This window comes from Muscardinus avellanarius, assembly GCF_963383645.1.
Source record: "Muscardinus avellanarius genome assembly, chromosome: 3".
NCBI lineage: Eukaryota > Metazoa > Chordata > Mammalia > Rodentia > Gliridae > Muscardinus > Muscardinus avellanarius.
Genome location: NC_137788.1, coordinates 16,255,172 through 16,277,759, shown reverse-complemented (window position 1 = coordinate 16,277,759; position 22,588 = coordinate 16,255,172). Strand labels below are relative to the sequence as shown.

At 41.7% G+C, this 22,588-nt stretch overlaps 1 protein-coding gene across 6 annotated transcripts in view; it reads left to right on the top strand.

Annotated features, from left to right (window-relative positions):
- The window catches only part of HP1BP3 (heterochromatin protein 1 binding protein 3), a gene marked incomplete at both ends in the record, with an annotated part of 32,694 nt that overhangs the window by 5,240 nt on the left and 4,866 nt on the right, over positions 1 to 22,588 (top strand). For 2 of the 6 annotated variants that reach the window (XM_080690974.1, XM_080690973.1), the window contains 6 exons: positions 3,430 to 3,589; positions 7,964 to 8,107; positions 10,659 to 10,739; positions 12,903 to 13,057; positions 16,581 to 16,671; positions 19,677 to 19,836. In XM_080690974.1, the coding sequence (XP_080547100.1) occupies positions 3,430 to 3,589; positions 7,964 to 8,107; positions 10,659 to 10,739; positions 12,903 to 13,057; positions 16,581 to 16,671; positions 19,677 to 19,836 (791 nt within the window). The remainder of the gene's footprint in view (positions 1 to 3,429; positions 3,590 to 7,963; positions 8,108 to 10,658; positions 10,740 to 12,902; positions 13,058 to 16,580; positions 16,672 to 19,676; positions 19,837 to 22,588) is intronic. The other 4 variants (XM_080690978.1, XM_080690976.1, XM_080690977.1 and 1 more) reach the window with 2 other exon arrangements.

Sequence of the window (22,588 nt, the reverse complement as noted above, 5' to 3'; positions counted from 1 at the left end):
TGAATAACAAGTCTTTGTGGTTTAGAGTGTGTCTTTGTGCTTATAATTCATTGGAGGTTGTTTTTTTTTGTTGTTGTTGTTTTTTTTTTTGGTAGTACTGGGGTTCTTCGGGCTACACTCCCAGACCTATTTTATATTTTATTTGGAAACAGGGTCTCTTAAGCCAGCGAGGCTGGCTTCAAACCTGCACGATCCTCCTGTCTCTACCTCCCAAGCGCGGGGATTAAGAGCGTGCAGCACCATACCTGGCTTATTGGAGATTTTTGTATTGACAAAATCTCAAGAAATAAAGCCTAACTATAAAAATTTAATCTGGAAGAGCTGGGTGTGGTGGCACACACTTGTAATTCCAATACTTGGAAGGCTCAGAAGGATTACAGGTTCAAGGCTAGTTTCAGCAATTTAGTGAGGCCCCCAGCAACTTAGTGAGACCCTGTTTCAAAATAAAAAATTAAACAGGCCTGGGGTGTAGCTTAGAGGTAGAATGCCTTCAAGTTCAATCTCCAGCACTACCCACACATACAAAGTCTGACCTGGAAGACACTTCACCATTTTAATCCTACCTCTGTGCTAGGAGTTCTTTTCCTGTAGTGTTAGAAAACATCAACTGTATCAAGTGGTGGCTAGACAGACCTAAACTCTCTCCAAGTGCTTTCTGTTGGAGTTTTCAATTGTAGTTGACTTTAAGCAACTGAAAGCTAGATTTACAGTGGATAATCTGTACCTGTATGAGGTAGGTTTTTTTGTGGTGCTGTGGATTGAATCCAGGGGCATTTTACATCTGAGCTAAATCAGCAGGTCCCCCCCCCCTTTATTTTGAAACAGGGTCTCACTGAGTTGCAAAGGGCTTCACTAAGTAGCTGAGGCTGTCTGGGAACCGTGATCCTCCTGTCTTAGCCTCCCAAATGCTGGGATTACAAGCATACAACACCATGCCCGCCCCCCACCCCCTTTAAATTTTGAAACAGGGTTGCTAACAGTCTCACTAAGTTCCTGAGACTGGTTTCGAACCTTCAATCCTTCTGTCTCAACCGCCCAAGTACTGGGATTACAGGCATGTGTACTATGCTGGGCGTGGGCATGGTGGCAAATCTTTTTTCATTTTTAATTTTTTTGCAGGATAGGTAGGAATATTCATCCCATTCTTTTCATAATTAGGACAGTTAGAAATGATCTTTTATAAAATAGTGAAAACTAGCTGAGTGTGGGGGCACACACTTGTAATCCCACCATTTGGGAGGCTGAGACAGGAGGATCACAGTTCAGTTTGGTTGGAGGACAGCCTCAGCTACTTAGTGAGGCCTTTTGCAGCTCACTGAGATACTGCCTCAAAGAATAAAAAATAGAGCCAGGTGTGGTGGTGCATGCTTGCAGTCCCAGCATTTGGGAGGCTAAGACTGGAGGATAAGGGTTCACAGACAGCCTCAGCTACTTAGTGAGGCCCTTCGCAACTCAGTGAGACCCTGTTTCAAAATAAAGAATAAAAAAAAAAAATTGGGCAGTGGGTGTAGCTCTGAGGTCAAATGCCTCTGGGTTTCATCCCCAGACCCGCAAAAAAAAAAAAAAATAGGGCTGGGTGTCACTTGAAGGTAGAATACCCCTGGGTTCCATCCAGTACTGGGGGAAAAAAATAGGGCTGGAGGTGTAGCTCGAAAGTAGAATGCCCCTGGGCTCCAGTCCCAGTACCAGGAAAAAAGAAAAAAGAAAGAAAATAGTAAAAAAAACGATACCTTCTAGGCAAGTGCTCTACCACTGCCCCGCATCCTCAAACCAGCTTATCCCATTTTCTTAGAAATATGTTAAGTTTTTGAAATTCTTAGAAGCTATCCTGTTTTGTTGTAGCAGTTGTTGTTTTTATGGTTGTTTTTTTGTGGTACTGGGGATGAACCCAGAGGCATTCTACCTCCGAGCTGTATCCCCAGCCCTACTTCATTCTTTATTTTGAAACAGGGTCTCAATAAGTTGCTGAGGGCCTCACTAAGTAGCTGAGGCTGGCCATAAACCTTTGATCCTCTTGTTTCAGCCTCCCAAGTACTAGGATTACAAGTGTGCACCACCACACTCAGCTTCCTGTATTTTTTTTTTAAGTTTTTGTAAGTTTTGCTTATTTTACATAGCACCTTGGTGTTTAAATAAATTAAAACATTATTATTATTTTATTTTATTTTGTTACTAGATGTTGAACCCAGAGGCATTCTACCTCTGAGCTACACCTCCAGCCCTATTTTACTTTATTTATTTATTTATTATTATTATTATTATTATTTTGTGCTACTGGGGTTCCTGGAAGCCCTTCTACCTCCGGGCTACACTCCCAGACCTATTTTTACATTTTTATTTGGAAACAGGGTCTCCTTAAGCCAGCGCGCGCGGCTGTCTTCGAACCTGCGCAATCCTCCTGTCTCTGCCTCCCAAGCGTGGGGATTACAAGCATGCGCCACCACGCCTGGCTTATTTATTTATTTTTATGGGTTTGAAGATGGAACCCAGGGGCATTTGACCTCTGAGCTACACCCCCTGCCCTATTTTTTATTCTGAAACTGGGTCTCACTGAGTTTCAAAGGGCCTAAGTAGCTGAGGCTGTCCACTAACCAGGATCCTCCAGTCTCAGCCTCCCGAATGCTGGGATTACAAGTATGCACCACCACGCCCGGCTCTATTTTTTTATTTTAAAACAGAGTCTCATTATGATGCTGAGAAACCTAAGTTGCTGAGGTGGTTTTTGAACCTGAAATTTTCCTGTTTAAGCCTCTCAAGTAATGGGATTGCAGGCTTGTACCACTGCACCTGGAGAAACAGTGAAAAGTTAATTATTTTTAACTCTTTCTGCTCTTTTGCTTTTTCTGGTTTTATATAGTTGTTCCTCTGTATCTGGAGAATTGGTTCCAGGATCCCTGCAGATACAAGAATCTTCCAGTGCTTAAGTTTCTTACATCAAGTGACATGGTATTTGCATATAACGTGCACATTCTACTGCGTACTTTTTTTTTTTTTTTTTTTTTGGTGGTACTGGGGATGGAACCCAGGGGCCTTCTACCTCCAGGCTACGCTCCCAGACCTATTTTATATTTTATTTAGAAACAAGGTCTCTTAAGCCAGCCTCGAACCTGCACGATCCTCCTGTCTCAGCCTCCCAAGTACGGGGATTACAAGCGTGCGCCACCACACCCAGCTCTACTGTGTTCTTGAATAATCTCTGGGTTACTTGTATTGCCTAGTACAATAAAAATGGTTTGTAAACAGCTGTTTATTGTTCAGAGAATGAAAAGTGACAAGGAAAAAGTCTGCATGTTCAGTATAGGTGCACTTTTTTTCTAAATATTTTCAGTCCTCAGGTTCAGAATCCAAAATGTGACATCCATGCGAATGCCAACAGTACCTTTTTTCTGGAGAATTTATCTTGCATAATAACAGTTGTTTGTTTTACAGTGAGAAAGATCAGTCTAAAGAAAAGGAGAAGAAAGTGAAAAAAACGATACCTTCCTGGGCTACTCTCTCTGCCAGCCAGCTAGCCAGGGCCCAGAAACAAACACCAATGGCATCCTCCCCACGCCCCAAGATGGATGCAATCCTCACTGAGGCCATTAAGGCAAGTTTTCATTTCAAGCATTCGTCTTAGATTTATCCTGCTCATCTTTTGCTTATTTGAAGATAGCAAACTCTGTCTGGACATGAGAAATTGTGCTTTGCTTCCCAAGAGAGAGGGTTAGAAAACCATCTGCCTTGCAGGTCATGGTGGCACACGCTTGTAATCCCAGCATTTGGGAGGCTGAGACTGGAGGATCGCTGTTCGAAGACAGCCTCACCTATTTAGTGAGGCCCCCTCTGCTACTTAGTGAGGCCCTGTTTCAAAATAAAGAATAAAAGATAGGGCAGGGGGTGTAGCTCGGAGGTTGAATGCCCCTGGGTTCCATCCCCGCAAAAAAAAAAAAAAGAAAAACCTGTGTTTTATATGTTTTTCTAATTTCATGTTTGGCAAGCACTGTTTTTTTTTTTTTAATTCATACTTCCTATAACAAGTATTTAACTTACCTTTAGAAGTTTGCTTAATTTGTTTATTAGATATTATGCTTATCTAAAGGCTGAAAATGTTAATTCATTCAACAAACATTTAAGGACTACTTTTTCTTAGTTAAGCAGAGATATAGCATAGACATAGACAGGATCTTCTGTTTATAAATATAATTGTTACTTAAGGAAATAACTGTGTGTGTGTGTGTGTGTGTGTGTGTGTGTTTCTGAGGATCAAACTTGGCCTGGTGCCTGTTAGACAAGGGACCTTTCCACTGAACTAAATCCCCTCCCCGCTTAGTATTGAGTTGTTTGTTTGTTTGTTTGTTTGTTTGTTTTGCAGTACTGGGGATGGAACCTAGGGGTGTTTTACCTCCGAGTGACACCCCCAGCCCTATTTTTTTTCTTTATTACTTTTTAAACAAATCAACCATTGATCGATCCTCCTTTCTCAGCCTCCCAAATGCTAGGATTACAAGCGTGTGCCACCACACCTGGCTAGTATTGATAATTTTTGTTAAAAAAAAAAACATCTTTAGTTCCATTTGTATAGCTGAACATCTTGTATTCATAGTGGTTATCTTTACAACCAAATTATTATACCGTCTTATAAGCCTATTTGTTTGTCACCTAGCCATTCCAAACTATTGCAGGAATTATCTTCCTTACGTAGTTTTATGACTTTCCTATAATCCATTGGCTTTCATTAAGTTATGTGATCATCAGGTGTAACTTTTTTGTTTTAGTATTTTTAAGTATATCATCAAATCTGATACTGTTTTTGCATTAATCTTTGTTTAATTTTGCATTATGATCAAATGGTAAGAGGCATTAGACTCATTTCAGGGATTTTGTTGCTAGGGTCTGAGTTGGAATTGGGGCGAAAGGGATTCAAATCATTTTAACCAGATGTAATATGCATAAAAGGAACAAACCTGGTTTGTCATCTCAGAATGAATTTGAAAATCTGGGCATGGAGCCGGGCGTGGTGGCGCACGCTTGTAATCCCCGCGCTTGGGAGGCTGAGGAGGATCGCACAGGTTCGAAGCCAGCCTCAGCTACTTAGTGAGGCTCTCAGCAACTTAGTGAGACCCTGTTTCCAAATAAAATATAAAAATAGGTTTGGGGGTGTAGCCCACAGGTAGAAAGCCCTTGGGTTCCTTCCCCAGTACCAAAAAAAAAAAAAAATCTGGGCATGGTCATACATACCTCTAATCCGGGTACCTGGGAGACTGAGACAGGAGGATCTTAGGTTTAAGACCAGCTTCTGCAACTTATCAAGGCCTTCAGGTACTTAGTGAAACTGTTTCAAAACAAAAAATAAAATTGGGCATCGTGGAGTGTACCTATAATCCCAATACTTGGGAGGCTTAGACAGGCAGATCATAGGGTTGAGTATAGCCAAAGAAAGTAGTGAGACTCATCAACCTAGCAAGACCCCGCTTCTAAATAAAGATAAAAATAGGGCTGGAAGCCGGGCATGGTGGTGCACATTTGTAATTTCAGTATTTAGGAGATTGAGACTGGTGGATCGCAGTTAGAAGATAGCCTCAGCTACTTAGTGAGGCCCTCTGCAATTTAGTGAGACCCTCTTTCAAAAATTAAAGAATAAACCAGGCATGGCGGTGCATGTTTGTAATCCAGGCATTTGGGAGGCTGAGACAGGAGGATCACAGGTTTGCAGACAGCCTCGGCTACTTAGTAAGGCCCTTTACAATTTAGTGAGACCCTGTTTCAAAATAAAGAATAGCAGCCGGGCATGGTGGCACATGCTTTTAATCCCGGCATTCGGGAGACAGACAGGATCGCGGTTCGAAAAAACAGCCTCAGTGGTGGGTGGATGGATGGATGGATAGCTTGACCATACCGAGAGCTTGATTCTGTGTGTATCTTCTCTTTTGGTTTTCACTTCATGACCACTCAGCCTGAAATTAAAAGAAGCAGTTTTATCTAGCAGGCATAAAGAAAGGAAAGCCAGGTGTGGTGGTACATGCCTATAATCCCAATTCTTAGGAAGCTAAAGCCAGGAAGATCAAAGATTTGAGCCAGCCTCAGCAACCTAGCAAGACCCTGTTTGAAACAAACAAACAAACAAAAATGTAAAAAGGCTGAGGGTGTAGCTTAGAGGTAGAATGTCCCTGGGTTCAGTCCCCAGTACTATACACTCAAACAAGCATAAAACCTGGGCATAATGGTGCACACCTTTAATCCCAGTACTTGGGAAGCTAAAACAGGAAGATCACAGGTTCAAAGCCAGCCTCAACCATTTAGCAAGACCCTTTCCAAATAAAAATTAGAACAGGACTGGAAGTATAGACCTGGGAAGTAGAATGCCCCTGTGTTCAGTCCCTACCCAGAACCACAAAAAAAGAAAAAAAGACTTACTTTTTTTTTCTTCCTTCAGTGCTACGGATGGAACCCAGGGGCATTGTTCCTCCGAGCTATACCCCCTGCCTTATTTTTTATTCTTTATTTTGAAACCAGGTCTCACTGAGTTACAAAGGGCCTTCCGTGAACTGCGATCCTACTGTCTCAGCGTCCTGAATGCTGGGATTACAAGTGTGCGCCACCACACTCCACAGGACCTACATTTTTTAATGGTTAAATAAAAATTAGAGTTTTAAAAATTTAGCCTCTATAGAATATGACTGCATCTGTATAAATTATAGCCTTATAATTTGTGTAATATATAGTTGTGTTCCACATGCAGTATAACAGATCACCAATACTATTTTCTTTGTCAAACAGGAGTCCTGTGTCTACTTCTATCTCATTGTTAGTTTGGTGGCACAGGGATTTGTTAGCATTAGAGATTTTTTATTTCTGCTTGATTATCTTTTCTGTGTGTTTTCTTATCATAATAGGAGTAAACTAAAGTAGGTTGTTAATTGAAAGTTCAGAGACATCTCCTTTTGTTAGGTGGCCTGTATTAACTTCTTTTGTGTTGTACAATCCTCTCATTGTGTCGTTTATCCTTGTTGCCAAAATATATGAAATAACTTAAGTCTAACCAATGAGAATGAGTAAGTGCTACGGTCAGACAGAGGAAACACAAAATTGATGGACTTATCATTAGATAAATAATAGATGCTGCTTCTGGGTGCTTCAAAATTTAAAGCATTTGAAGCCAGGCATGGTGGCTCTCACTTACAATTCCAGCATTTGGAAGGCTGAGACAGGAGGATCGTGATTTATGGACAACCTCAGTAACTTAGGCCCTCTACAACTTAGACCCTGTTTCAAAATAAAGAATAAAAAATAGGGCTTGGGAGTGTAGCTTGGAGGTAGAATGTCCCTGGATTCCATCCCCCCAGTACTGCAAAAAAAAAAAAAAAAAAAAAAAAAAAATAATAATAATAATAATAATAATAAAACATTTTTTCTTTGTGACATAATAAGATACTTAGTTCTTCTGTGGGTATTAGCTAATGGAGTATAGGTAAATAAGGTGGAAATGAATAATTTTTTAAATTCTAATTGCGTACCTTCATTGTTACTCAAAACTCCCCTTAAAACATTGCCATCATAAACCCAATTTTATGCCTGATTTTTTTCTGTCTACATTCTTGGAAAGCCTGCAAAGAAATATTGGTTACATTGTGCCAAAACTAATTCCTTAAAATGGGCAAGACTTGTAATCCAATAAATGATAGAAATGTTCTGCTTTATTTTGTTGCTAAAGATCTATCTCTTAAATATAGAATAGAATTAAAATGGAAGAGGTTCTTTGTTAATACACAAAAAGTTGTTTACATGTTTTTAAACAATTTAAATTTGTTGCAGGAGTACTTTAATCATTTTTAATAATTATTTTTAATAATAGTTTATTAATTATTGTTTCTCCACAGCCAGTATAAACTGAAATTATCTGAAATAATTCGTTTTAAGTATGTGTCAAGTTCCCTAATAAAAAGTAGTTTAATATGTATGATTTGATAAATTTGTCTTCTAGGCATGCTTCCAGAAGAGTGGTGCGTCAGTGGTTGCTATTCGAAAGTATATCATCCATAAGTACCCTTCTCTGGAGCTGGAGAGAAGGGGCTATCTTCTTAAACAAGCCCTGAAAAGAGAATTAAGTAGAGGAGTAATTAAACAGGTATTACATGGCTATTGGAAGTGAGATGATTTGGGCTAGGGGTATAACTAAGGAGTAGAGCACTTGCCTTAACCATGCATAAGGCCCCACGTTCAGTCCCCAGCACTGGAAAAAAATCTTTGCAATGTAAGGCAACAATGGACTTTATCTTATCTGATCCTGTTCAGACTCCCAGAATAATAAATCTACTGTACCATAAGAGTAACAAAGACTGATTTTTTTTTTTTTTTTTTTGCAGTACTGGGGGTAGAACCCAGGGGCATTCTACCTTCGAGCTACACCCCCAGTGCCATTTTTTGTTCTTTATTTTGAAGCAAAGATTTTTTTATTCATTTCTTTTGTGTGTGTGTGTGTGTGTGTGTGTGTGTGTGTGTTACTAAGGATTGAACCTAGGGGCATTTTACCTGTTAGCTGTACCCCCAATCCTATTTTTTATTTTGAAACAGGATCTCACTAAATTGGGGAGAACCTTGATGAGTTGCTGAGGCTGGCTTCAAACCTGTGAATCCTTCTGTCTCAGACTCCCAAATACTGAGATTACAAGGTGTACATTACCACACCTGTCTCAAAGATGACTTTAGAACCTAGTTTATTATATGAAATTATCAATAGCAATCTCAATAACATGGCATATGGAGAAGGGGGTGGGATACGGAGGGAAACACATGAAGTGTTGTGTGAGCATGTGCTCCTATCACTCAGTTTCATTATGGTGTATAATTACAATTCACCAATGAAAGTATATGTTATATATGTTTTTGTATTTTATTTATTTAATTTTTTTGGTGGTGCTGAGGGTGGAACCCAGGGGCTTTTTACCTCCGGGCTATACTCCCAGACCTATTTTGTACTTTATTTCGAAACAGGGTCTCACTAAGTTGCTGAGAGCCTCACTACTGGCTTCGAACCTATACAATCCTCCTGTCTCAGCCTCCCAAGCTCTGGGATTACAAGTGTGTGCCACCACGCCCAGCTCAATGAAAGTATATTTAAAAAGGAAAAATAATTTGGTTTGCCACATTCTCAAGAGTCCTGTTAATTTTTTTTTTCTGTAACTTTTTGCCATGTTTGCTTACTATACAATTCTCTGCCACTTGGGCATTTAAAGTTTGATTCGGAACTTCCGGTAAGTATGTATTGAGTATCTCCTATGTGCAAGTACTTAATGAGGCCACCTGTGAATAAAACAGATTTCCTGTGAGTGGAGCTTACAAACCAGCTTTCTAAAAATGTAAACCTGCCAGACATGGTGGCACATGCTTGTAATCCAAATGACTGGAGACTGAGGCACGATGATTGCAAATTCGAGGTCACCTTGGCAGTATAGTGAGATCCTGTCTAAAAATAAAAAGGGTTCAGGTGTATTCAGTTCTACGTGGCATCCCCCTGGGTTCAATCCTTAGTACTGCCAAAAAAAAAAAAAAAAAGTTGTGGAACTGGTATTTAAATAGTCTTTAAAATCATTATTGTCTTGATTGGCTGGGCATGATGACACAGTGCCTAAAGCCCAGTACTTGGGGGCTGAAAAAGCAGGATTGCAGGTTGTCAAACATGTAGTAACTTACTGAGAACTTTTTTTTAAGAGGGTGGGGATATAACCCAGAGATAGAGCACCCCTAGGTTCTCCCCAGTACCCAAAGAAATAAATGCAAAACAGCTAGGGATGTAGTTCAGTGGCAGAATTCCACTGGGTTCAATCCTTAGTACTGGTGTGATCACAGGTTTAAGACCAATCTCTCAGCAAATTAGTAAGACCCTGTTTTGTTTCATTTTTTGGTTCTGAGGATTGACCCTAAAGGTATTCTACCTCCAAACTACACCCCAGCCTGATTTTTATTTATTTGGAAACAGGGTCTCATTAGGTTTATGAGAGCCTCCCTACATTGCCAAGGCTGGCTTTGAACCTGTGAGCCTCCTGTCTCAGCCTCCCTAGTATTGGAATTACAAGCATGGGCCACCACAACTGGTGAGACCCTGTTTTAAAATAAAAATAGCTCAGAGGTAGAAATATCCCTGGGTTCAATCTCCAGTAAGTCCCCCCCCAAAAAAAAAAAAACAAAAACTAGGTAACCTTTCACATAAGAAGCAAAATCTGCAACTAGTAAACTGTGGGGAAACATTGTGATCTGAGACTACAGAGGGTGTAAACTTGCCAAGGAACTGTCTTCCTACCAACACAGGAGTTTTCTCATTTACCCTAAGAGATTTTTGTCCCTTCCTTCATGGGGTATTATTTTGTGTTTTGTTTTTTAAAAGCTTACAGTAGACTATTTAAACCTGTATCGTATTAGCATTTGCCCCCAGTTTTGTAGTTGTGGAAACAAAAGCTCAGTGTGTCGAGTTGTCTGTCCAGTATTGCAAAACTAGATGGCACCATAACTAAAATTTTATCCCAGATGTTTTCACTCTTTTTTCATTGTTCTTTTGTCTCTGAAGAGTTAACCAGCACTTTACATTACTTCATATATCATGCTCTGTAATCCTCTCTCTAGTGTAAAATTGTAAATACGAATACTAGAATAATTTTAAATAAAAATTAATTTACTTTTAGGTAAAAGGAAAAGGTGCATCTGGAAGTTTTGTTGTGGTCCAGAAATCAAGAAAAACACTTCAGAAATCCAGAAATAGAAAGGTAAGTCTGAGCCGGATGTGGTGGCACACTTGTAATCCTATCTCAGGAGGCTGAGATAGGAGGATCGCAGGTTTGCAGCCAGCCTTAGCAACTTGGGAGGCCCTCCACAGCTTAGTGAAACTGTTTCAAAATAAGGAATAAAAATTCTGGCTGGGGGTGTAACTCGGAGGTAGAATGCCCTTGGGTTCAATCCTCAGTACCACAAAAAAAAAAGAAAGAAAAAGAAAGGTGTGTGCCAGAGTTTGAGGACTGAAATATTGTCTCTACTACTAAAAATAGCAGCACTTACAGTGTTCATTGTATGCCCAGCACTCTGCAGAGTAAAGTATTTCCACTAAGGCCTAGAAAGATGATTAGTAATTTCCCCAGCTTGTGAGTAGAACAGCCAGGGTGCAAATCCAAGCTCTCTAACCCAGTTATGCCCATGGTCTTGAGTGCCTTATTTTGATTTTTAGGGAATCGTATAAATTATACTGCTTTTTGTGAGATATGTTTTATTTATTTTATATTTTTGTGTGTGTGTGGTACTGGGGATGGAACCCAAGGGGCCTTCTACCTCCGGGCTATACTCCCAGACCTATTTTATATTTTATTTGGAAACAGGGTCTCTTAAACCAATCGAGGCTGGCTTCAAACCTGCGCGATCCTCCTGTCTGTTTCTGCCTCCTAAGCGCAGGGATTACAAGCATGCGCCACCACACTGCACTACGTGAAATGTGAAATATGTTTTTTGGGTTTTTTTTGTTTCTTTTTTGGTGGTACTAGGGTTCCTGGAAGCCCTTCTACCTCTGGGCTACACTCCCAGACCTATTTTATACTTTTTTTGCTGGGGGGGACAGGGTGTCTTAAGCCAGCATGACTGACTTCAAACCTGTGCGATCCTCCTGTCTCCACCTCCCAAGCGCAGGGAGTACAAGTGTGCGCCACCACGCCTGGCTGTGAAATATGTTTTAAACTAAAGGATATATGCAAATACATTTTTATCCAGAACTGATTTTTTTCTCTTTTCTATAAATACTAACACTTTCCAAAACACAATATTTTATTTATGTAAAGTATTTCTACAATAATGTGAGCCAGGTGAGGTGGTGCACACATGTAATTCCAGTACTTGGGAGGCTGGGGCAGGAGGGATTGCAGGTTCAAAGCCAGCCTCAGCAACTTGGAGAGGCTCTCAGCAACCTAGCAAGACCTTGTTTCCAAATAAGAAATATAAAGTCAGGCTGGGAATGTAGCTTGGAGGTAGAATGCCTCTTGGTTCAAACCCCAGTCCCCCCCCAACACACACACACACAAAAAATAATGTGAAATATCTAGCATTTTATCTAGTCAATACTTAAACACTGTATAGTATGATTGATTGATTGATTGATTGATTGATTGATTGATTTTTGGTGGTACTAGGGGTGGAAGCCAGAGGCTTTCTACCTCCGGGCTATACTCCCAGACCTTTTTTATATTTTATTTGGAAACGGGGTCTCACTAAGTTGCTGGAAGCCTCACTGAGTAGCTGAGGCTGGCTTCGAACTCGTGTGATCCTCCTGTCTCAGCCTCCCAAGCGCGGGGATTACAAGCGTGCGCCATCACACCCGGCTTAGTATGATTTATCTGTGAAAAAAAAATTATAATTCTTTGTTTACCAGTTGGTTTATTAGTCAAATGAGGAAAGCCTTTGAGTGAATTCAGATGGGTGTGATGGTGCATTCTAAGAGGCTGAGACAGGAGAATCCAAGGTTCATGGCCAGCCTCAGCTATTTAGCAAGGCTCTCTGCAACTTAATAAGACTGTGTTTCAAAATAAAGAATAAAAAATAGGGCTGGAAGCCAGGCGTGGTGGCGCACACTTGTAATCCCAGCATTCGGGAGGCTGAGACCGGAGGATAGCAGTTCGCGGACAGCCTCAGCTACTTAGTGAGGCCCTATGCAACTTAGTGAGACCCAGTTTCAAAATAAAGAATATAAAATAGGGCAGGGGGTGTAGCTTGGAGGTCATATTCCCCTGGATTCCATCCCCAAACCTGCCAAAAGAAAAAAAAAAATAGGGTTGGGGGTGTAGCTCAGAGGTAGAGTGCCCCTGGATTCCACCCCCAGTGCCACACACACAAAGAATATGTATTAAGAGCTCTGTATTAATATAATGATCATAAATTTTGATTTATTTCAGAAGAAGAGCTCTGCTGTGGATCCAGAGCAACAAGTAAAACTGGAGGATATCCTCCCCCTGGCCTTCACTCGCCTTTGTGAGCCTAAAGAAGCTTCTTACAGTCTCATCAGGAAATACGTGTCGCAGTATTACCCTAAGCTCAGAGTGGACATGAGGTATTAGTCTTTAAAACATGATGTATTATTTTCTTAGTTTCTTTTCCCTGAGAAAGGAGATAGATTAAATAATCAGAGAGAAATTCAGCTGGGCACTGTGGCACACGCCTGTAATCCCAACACTTGGGAGGCTGAGACAGGATGGCAGGTACGAGGACCGCCTCGGCAAGTAGCGAAACTCTCAGCAACTTAGTAAGACTCTGTTTCAAAACTATAGAATGAAAAATAGGACTGGAGGTATAGCTTAGCAGTAGAATGCCCCTGGGTTCAATCTCCAGGACTGTGCAAACAAGTTTAAAAAAATGAATAAAAGCCGGGCGTGGTGGCGCACGCTTGTAATCCCCGCGCTTGGGAGGCAGAGACAGGAGGATCGCGCAGGTTCGAAGCCAGCTGCGCGCGTTGGCTTAGGAGACCCTGTTTCCAAATATAAAAATGTAAAAATAGGTCTGGGAGTGTAGCCCGGAGGTAGAAGGGCTTCCAGGAACCCCAGTACCACCAAAAAAAACAAAAAAAAAAAACAAAACAAAAAAATTAAAATAAAATTGGAGCTGGGCGTGGTGGTGCACGCTTGTAATCCCAGCATTCGGGAGACTGAGACCGGAGGATAGTGGTTCACAGACAGCCTCAGCTACTTAGTGAGGCCCTTCACAACTCAAGTGAGACCTTGTTTCTAAAATGAAGAATAAAAAATAGGGCAGGGGGTGTAGCTTGGAGGTAGAATGCCCCTGGGTTCCATCTCCAGTACTGCAAAAAGTAATAAAATAAAATTGGGCTTGGGGTGTAGTTTAGAGGTAGCAAGCCCCTGAAGTTCAATCCCTAGTAACACACATAAGATTCTATTTAACTGAGGTAAGAATAAAACCCTTTTTGTGTGTGTGTGTGTGTGGTACTGAGGATGGAACCCAGGGGCATTGTACCTCCAAGCAACATCCCCAGCCCTATTTTTTATTCTTTATTTTGAAACAGACTCTCACTGAGTTGTGAAAGGCCTGGCTTAGCTGAGGCTGTCCACGAACTGCGATCCTCTAGTCTTAGCCTCCCCAGTGCTGGGATTACAAGCGTGCGCCACCACGTCTGTGTAAAACCTTTTTTGCCCAATTATGCCTTCTTTCTTTCTCATATCACAATGTGTAGGGTTTTTTTTGAAACCTAAGCCAAGTATTTTTCTATTAAAAGTTCCGGATACAGTATAATCGTCTGCTTAATTTTGTCAGGTTTGAGGCCAGAGCACACAGTAACTTACCAAGACCTTGTTTCAGAGTTTAAAAAAAAAAAAAGGAGCTGGGTTTGGTAGCCCATGCCTGAAATCCCAGTACCTGGGAGGCTGAGACAGGAGGATCACAGGATCAAGGCCAACCTCAGGAACTCAAGGAGACTGTTTAAAAAAAAAGAATTAAAAAAAAAAAAAAGAAAGAAAGAAAGGAGCCGGCTGTGGTGACACTTCTGTAATTCATTACTTGGGAAGCTGAGACAGGAGGATCACAGATTCATGGCCAGCCTCAGCAACTTAGTGATGCCCTCAGAAACTTAAGTGAGGCCCTGTTTTAAAATAAAATAGGGCTTGAGGGATTTCTCAGAGGTAGAATGCCCCTGGCTTCTACATACACACATGCACGCACGCACGCGCGCACGCTCAGGGTATGACTCAGAGGTAGAACGAACCTGCTTTCAACTCCCAGTACTGAATAAAAATGAAAAGGGCTGGGGGTAGAGCTCCGACATCATCCCTGAGTGTAGTCCTCAGCACAAGCCTTACACCTGCTGACCCTCAGCTAAAGCAGCCCCTGAGGCGCCAGAGGTTCGTTTCTTCTCTCACCTGATCTTCACATTTGCTGTTCATTTTGCCTGAAAGGAACCTACCATCAACCGCTTTGCTGATTACTTTGTTGTTTTGTTTTCTCTTGGTGGTACTAGGGATTGAATCCAAGTATAGTTCACCTCCCAGCTACACCCCCAGCTTTCTTATTTTTTATCTTGAAACATGGCCCTTAGTAAGCAACTTAGTAAGTTGCTGAAGCTAGCCGCGAACCTGTGACCCTCCTGTCTCAGCCTCCAAGTACTTGGATTACGGTTGTGCACTAACACCCCCCACTTCAGGTTTTTATTCTTTTTTTTTTTTTTTTTTTTTTGGTGGTGGTACTGGGGGTGGAACCCAGAGGCTTTCTACCTCCAGGCTATATTCCCAGACCTTTTTTTTTTATATTTTATTTGGAAACGGTCTCACTAAGTTGCTGGAAGCCTCACTGAGTAGCCGAGGCTGGCTTCGAACCTGATCCTCCTGTCTCCGCCTCCCAAGCGCGGGGATTACAAGCGTGCGCCACCACGCCCGGCAAGTTTTTTCTTTTAAGACCATCATTATAGGCCTACTTTGACTGCTTTATTATAATTTTGGCTTACAAACAGCAGACGTTTGTTCTCACTGCTCTGAGAGCGGGGTGCCCGCGTGCCTTGGCTCTGTGGGCCTGCCCCTTCTTGTTGGATCTTCTTCAGTGCTGGAAAGAACCCTTACTACTTTTTTTTTTCTTGGTATTACTGGGGATGGAACCCAGGGGTATTCTACCTCCAAGCTATACCCCCAGCCTTATTTTTTATTCTTATTTTGAAACAGGGTCTCACAGAATTGCAGAGGGCCTCACTAAGTAGCTGAGGCTGCCCACAAACTGGGATCCTCCTGTCTCAGCCTCCCAAATGCTGGGATTACAAGTGTGCACCACAATACCCGGCTCCCTTACTACTTTATAAATATGCAATTTTGGACGTTTTCAGACAGGCATAAAAATAAAACTATCATATTAACATCATTCCTAACAATTAGTAATTAACATCAGATACTTAGTCCTTGTATAGCTATCCTCAGCTGTTTACAGAATTGACTTTTTACAGCTGTTTTTTTAAGACAGTATTCTTATGTGGCCCACACATTGCATTTGTAGATAAGATCAACCAAAACCTGTGAGCAGCATAGTGAGACCCCATCTCACAAACAAAATCATGATAATCCATCCTTTGCTGGATTACCCAAGGCCTGTCACTTGTAGTCCAGTGGTAGTTGAGGATGGGTTTTCGAAGTACCCTGTCAGTTTGAAATTGTTTTTGTATGAGTTGATGGTTCTATATACATTGGTAATGTGCTGGGGGAAAACGACTGCCTCTTGTTAAGGATGCCAGCGATTTGGTGCTACTTTTTTTGTCCACTTTAACAAAAGTGAGATAGACTGATTGACTCAAAGTCAGGCGTGGTGGCACATGGTTGTAATCCCAGTACTTGGGAGGCAGAGATAGGATGATGGCAGGTTTGAGGCCAGCCTCAGTTACTTAGACCCTCCACAACTTAGTGAGATCCTGCTTCAAAATAAAGAATAAAAAATAAGACTGGGGGTGTAGCTCGAAGGTAGAATGTCCCTGGGTTCAATCCCTACTACCACCATCAAAACAAACAAACAAAAAATACGAAGTGTAGATCTGGGAATAACCCAAGGTGTATTTCTTTAAGTTTTCTCTTACCTTTTGTTTTTCTCTGCAGGCCTCAGCTGTTGAAGAATGCTCTGCAGAGAGCAGTAGAGAGAGGCCAGTTAGAACAAATAACTGGCAAAGGTGCTTCGGGAACATTCCAGGTTAGAGAACAAAGGATTGGTTATAGACAAGTGTTGTTGTTGTTGTTGTTGTTGTTGTTGTTGTTGTTGTTGTACTAGGAATTGAACTCGGGCATGCTACCTCTGGGCTACTCCCCCAGCCCATTTATTTTTTGTTTTGAAGCAGGGTCTTGCTGGGTTGCTGAGATTCTCCCTACTTGATGAGACTGTCCTTGATTCTGGAATCCTTCTGTCTCAGCCTCCCAAGTACTAGACACATTTTTAACCTAAAAATTTATTGAGGAGCTTGGCGTGATGGCACAGGCCTATAATCCGAGTACTTGGGAGGAGGAGACAGGAAGATCCCAGGTTCAAAGTCAATCTCAGTAATTTAGCGAGGCTCTCAGTAACCTAGTTAGATCCTGTTTCTAAATAAGAAGTAAAATTGGGCTGAGGGTATGGCTTGGAGGTATAATACTTCTTTGTTCAACCCCGAGTACCCACCCCCAAAATAGGCTTGGGGTGTAGCTCAGAGATAGAATGCCACTGAGTTTAAATCCCCTGGTATCGCAAAAAAATTATATTGAGGACTCCAAAGAGTTTTTGTTTATATGAATTTGTCATTATTTGCCATATTAGGAATTAAAACTAAGGAAAATTTTAAATATTCCTTTATTTAAAAATAACAGTGGCCATGCTCGCTTTGACAGCACGTACATTAAAGTTGAAATGAGACAGAGAAGATTAGCTTGGCCCTTGCACAAGGATGGCATGCAAATTTGTGAAGTGTTCCATATTTTTATTGAAAAACTTTGTAATTAAAAAAAAAGTAACAATGGCCAAGTGCAGTGGCTTATGCCTATAATCCAAGTATTTGGGAGCCTGAGATAGAAGGGTTGCCGGTTCAAGGCCAGCACGTGGTAATTTATTAAGATCCTGTTCCAAAATAAAAAGGATAAGGAGTGTAGCTCAGAGATAGAATGCCCCTGAGTTCAGTCCTCGGTACCACAAAATGTAAGTAAATATTTTATCTTGAAAGATTGGATTTTACCATTGTCAACAAATACTGTTGTTTTTCTTAAGGAGATAAGCTCACTTAATTCATTTTCAATGATTTAAGATTCATACCTACCTTGAATGACCTTTGTTTAGTTGCTAGTTGTTAAAGAAAGAAGCGATCCCATGAGCATGTAGCTAGTGTCATGCACAACTCATCAACAGGTGCTTTTCCTTAAGGCTGCTACCATGCCTCATACCTGCTGCCATTACATGCGTAGCCGATGTGCTTTTTGCATTCTTCCTGTTTCTTCCCATAAAATACTTAAAAACATGCACTTAGGGGTTGAGAGTTAAATTGTTGTGTTGCATCAAGTGCATTCCTAAGTGAAACAGGTAACCTTTCTTGTAATTTCAGACAGGGTCTTGCTGAGTTGCTGAGGTTGGTCTTGAACCTGTGGTCCTCCCCTCTCAACCTTCCAAGTACTGGGATTACAGGTATGTGAGCTACCATGCCCAACTACCTTTTTTTTTTTCCCTTAACCATAATTATCTGGCAGTGAAGAAGACAGTAACCACTTAAAGATTTTTGTGCCTCCTTGATTTGTGGTACAGTGTGGCAGAAGTTTTAATAACTGTTGCTTCTGCACCATCAGATATCATACTAAACACATTTTAAAAAGTAATCGTATAACTGGGGATGGTGGCGCACACTTGTAACCTCAGCATTTGGGAGGCTGAGACAGAATGGCCCAGCTTGGAGCATTCTTTAAAAGTCATTATTATGCCAGGTGTGGTGGCACAGCCTGTAGTCCTAATACAGCTAAGGCTGAGGGTGTAGCTCAGAGGTAGAATGCCCCTGGTTTCAACCAAAAAAGAAAATCAGCATTTTAAGCCAGGTGCGGTGGCATGTGTCTGTTATTCCAGTACTAGAGAGATTGAGTCAAGATGATCTCGGGTTCAAGTCAGCTTCAGCAGCTTGGGGAGAATCTGTTTTAAAATAAAAACTAGTCACGGTACTTGTGAGGCGCCCTTTAAAACTTAGTGAGACCTTGTTTCAAAAAAGAATAAAATATAGGCGGGCATGGTGGCACACACTTGTAATCCCAGCATTCGGGAGGCGGAGAGAGGAGGATCGCAGTTCACGGACAGCCTCAGCTACTTAGTGAGGCCCTTTGCAATTCATTGAGACCCTGTTTCAAATAAAGAATAAAAAATAGGGATGGGGCTGTAGCTCAAAGGTAGAATGCTCCTGGGTTCTATTCCTAGCACTGTTTAAAAAAAATAATAATAATAATAATAATAGGAGGGGTGGGAGGGCAGCTGGGGTGTAGCATGGAGGTAGAATGCCCCTGGGTTCAATCCCCAGTGACACACACACACAAAAAAAAAAAACTAAAAAGGTCTTGGGGGGTGCGGGGAGGGAGTACCTCAGAGGTAGAATGCCCCTGGATTTAATCCTTATTACCCCTACACAAAACAAAAACCTGTATTGTAGAACAAAACATTTTTAAATTCTTTTTTTCTTGTTTTACTTGTGCTAATCTTAGTTCCTTAGGTTTTCAGACTTGGGTATATTATGCTATGTAATTTTCTCTTGTATGATCAATATCATATTTTCCTTGTAGGAATAAAAAGGCCATTCATTATTATCACTACTTTGTTTTTTAGATTCAATAAAAGGAAGTATTTTCAAAAGAGTATTAGGTTTTTGGAGCCCCCTCGCAGTTTCTAATTTGTTGGGAACAGACCAAGTTAACCCATGCTTATTAACTTGGGTGGAGCTGTCTGTACCTTTGGGGTAGGATGTTGCTTAATTAGGTTGATTGGGAGGGGTAAAGAGGAGGAGAAAATATCCGTAGAGGGTTGGGACTTCTCAGTTAGATTGAATACCTGGTGAATGGGAAGAGGAAGTCCCTAACCTACCATTTATTGTAAAACGTATCTGTGTAATGCAGGAACTCCGACCCACCTGGTGCAGAGGAGTCTTGTCTTGAGCTGCTTTGGGAGAGTGTTGTCTTGATGCTTTTCTCTTCCTCCTTGGAAAACAGCTGAAGAGGTCAGGGGAGAAGCCCCTGCTCGGTGGGAGCCTGGTGGAGTACGCAATCTTGTCCGCCATTGCTGCCATGAACGAGCCCAAGACCTGCTCCACCACTGCTCTGAAGAAGTACGTCCTGGAGAACCACCCCGGGACCAGTTCCAACTACCAGGGTAAGGGGCACGCACGTGGCATTTAATGGGCTCAGGCAGTTTCCTAGTGCTAGTGACGTCAGGGCATTCCCTGACTGAAAATCAAGGAGGGGAATAGCTTCTAAGTTCATCATTTACAAAGTGAAAGACATGACCGAGGTGTGTCTTTATTTTCAGTGACTGATAATCAGAACCTTATTTTACTTGAAAGTATCTTGTTTCAGAAAGGTTTATTTACTCTGGGAGTTGATGACTTCAGAAATTTCTAAGTGTCTAATTAGATGCTTTACATGTTTTCACATACACCGAATGATATTGGGCAGCTGGGGTAACTTAGCAGTGAGCTGCTAGAGTAAGCACAAGGGTACAGAGTAAGGAGTACAGAAATGAACAGAAAATGCCAACCAGAATATATTATTTAAAATAAAAATACTTTTCAAGTCTTAATATTGACTTCTAACATATATGCAATATGTATTTCTTTTAATGTTAAGAAGAAAGGAATGTTTTCTGATTGTTTTTCTCATCTACTTTGAAAACTAATATTTTGCCAAGCATGATGGTGTAGACCTGTAATCCCAGTACTTGGAAGGAAGATTGCAGGTTTGAGGCCAGTCCCAGCAACTTAGTGAGACGCTCAGCAACCTATTGAGACTCTGTTTGAAAAACAAAAATTAAGCTGGGTGTGATGGCACATGCTTGTAATCCCAGCATTTGGGAGGCTGAGACAGGAGGATCTGGATTCGGAGACAGCTTTAGCTACTTAGGCCCTCTGCATCTCAGTGACACCTTGTTTCAAAAAAAATAAAGAATATACAGGCATGGTGGCACACGCTTGTAATCCCCACTCTTAGGAGGCGGAGACAGGAGGATCACACAGGATTGAAGCCAGCTGCTCTGGCTTAAGAGACTGTTTCCAAATAAAAATATAAAATAGGTCTGGGAGTGTAGCCCAGAGGTAGAAGGGTTTCCGGGAACCCCAGTACCACCAAATAATAACAAAGAATTTTAAAAATCTGTATATAGGGCTGGGGGTATGGCTTAGAGTTAGAATGCCCCTGGATTTCATCCCCAGTACTGCCAAAAAAAAAATTTTTTTTAAAGAGGGCTAGAGATGTAGCTCAGAGGTACAGTGTCCCTGGACTCAATCACCAGTACCAGGAAAGAAAGAAAACTAGCCAGGCATGGTGTTGCAGGCCTGTAATGCGAGTACTTGGGAGGCTGAGACGGGAGGATCACGGGTTTGAGGACATCTTCATCAAGTAGAGAAAGTCTCATCAACCTAGCCAAACCCTTTCAAAATAAAAACTAAAATAGTGCTGGGGGTATCGCTCGGATGTAGAATGCCTCTGGATTCAATCCCCAGTACCAAAAAAAGGAAAGAAAGCTAGCATTTTTATCTTCTTGCTTTTGTACCTGTGTGTACGTACGCACATGCTGTGTGTTTAATTATGCCCTTTAACCTTTCAAGCTATCTCATGATGTCCTATCTTGGTCAAGTATACGAAGAAAAGATTAATATGTTTTTTTTCCTGAGCTGCACTCTCAGCCCCATTTTAGTTTTTAATTTGAAATGGCCTAAGTTGCTTAGGCTGGCTGCAGTCGTCCTGTCTCCACCTCCAAGTCCTGGGATTACAAGCGTGTGTCTCCGCAACCACCAATGTTCTTGCAGCTCTTTAGACTTTGAATCGCCGTGATTTTTTTTTTTTTTTTTTTTTTTTTAAGTAAAGGAGGTTGAGCCCAGGGACAATCTACCTCTGACCCACACCCCGGGTCCTGTTTTTTATTTTTTTATTTTGAAACAGGGTCTCACTAAGTTGCGGAGGGCCTCAGTAAGTAGCTGAAGCTGGCTGTGAACTCAGATCCTCTTGCCTCAGCCTCCCAAGTACTGAGATTACAAGCATGTGCTACCATGCCTGGCAACCAGGATGGATTTTTTTGTTTTGTTTTTTGTTTTTGTGGCACTGGGGATAAACCCAGGGACATTCTACCTCTGAGCTACACCCCAGCCCTATTTTTTTATTTGTTTGTGTGTGTGGGGGGGTACTGGGGATGGAACCCAGAGGCTTTCTACCTCTGGGCTATACTCCCAGGCCTTTTTTATATTTTATTTGGAAACAGGGTCTCACTAAGTTGCTGAGAGCCTCACTAAGTAGCTGAGGCTGACTTCGAACCTGTGCGATCCTCCTGTCTTAGCCTCCCAAGCGCAGGGATTACAAGCATGCACCACCACGCCTGGCTTTTATGCTTTATTTTTGAAACAGAGTCTCACTAGGTTGCAGAGGGTCCCACTAAGAGCTGAGTCTGTCTGCAAATCACGATCCTCCAGTCTCAGCCCAAATGCTGGGATTAGAAGCATGCGCCACCATGCCCGGCGTAACCATGTTTTTGATATATCTTTTTACAGAAGAGAATTGGTGAAGCCTTTATTCTGGAGCCACAATACTTTTTTACTACTACTTGACAATTTATGAGGAATTTTCATTTTCCGTGTGTGTGTGTGTGTGTGTGTGTGTGTGTGTGTGCGCGCGCGCGCGCGCGCGCTACCTCCAAGATACAAGATATTCAGCCTTTTTTTTTTTTTTGGTGATACTGGGATTCTTGGAAACCTTTCTACCTCCGGGCTACGCTCCCAGACCTATTTTATATTTTTATTTGGAAACAGGGTCTCTTAAGTCAGGGAGGCTGGCTTCAAACCTGTGCGATCCTTCTTTCTCCGCCTCGCAGGCGCGGGGATTACAAGCATGCGCCACCACGCCCGGCGTCTTATTTT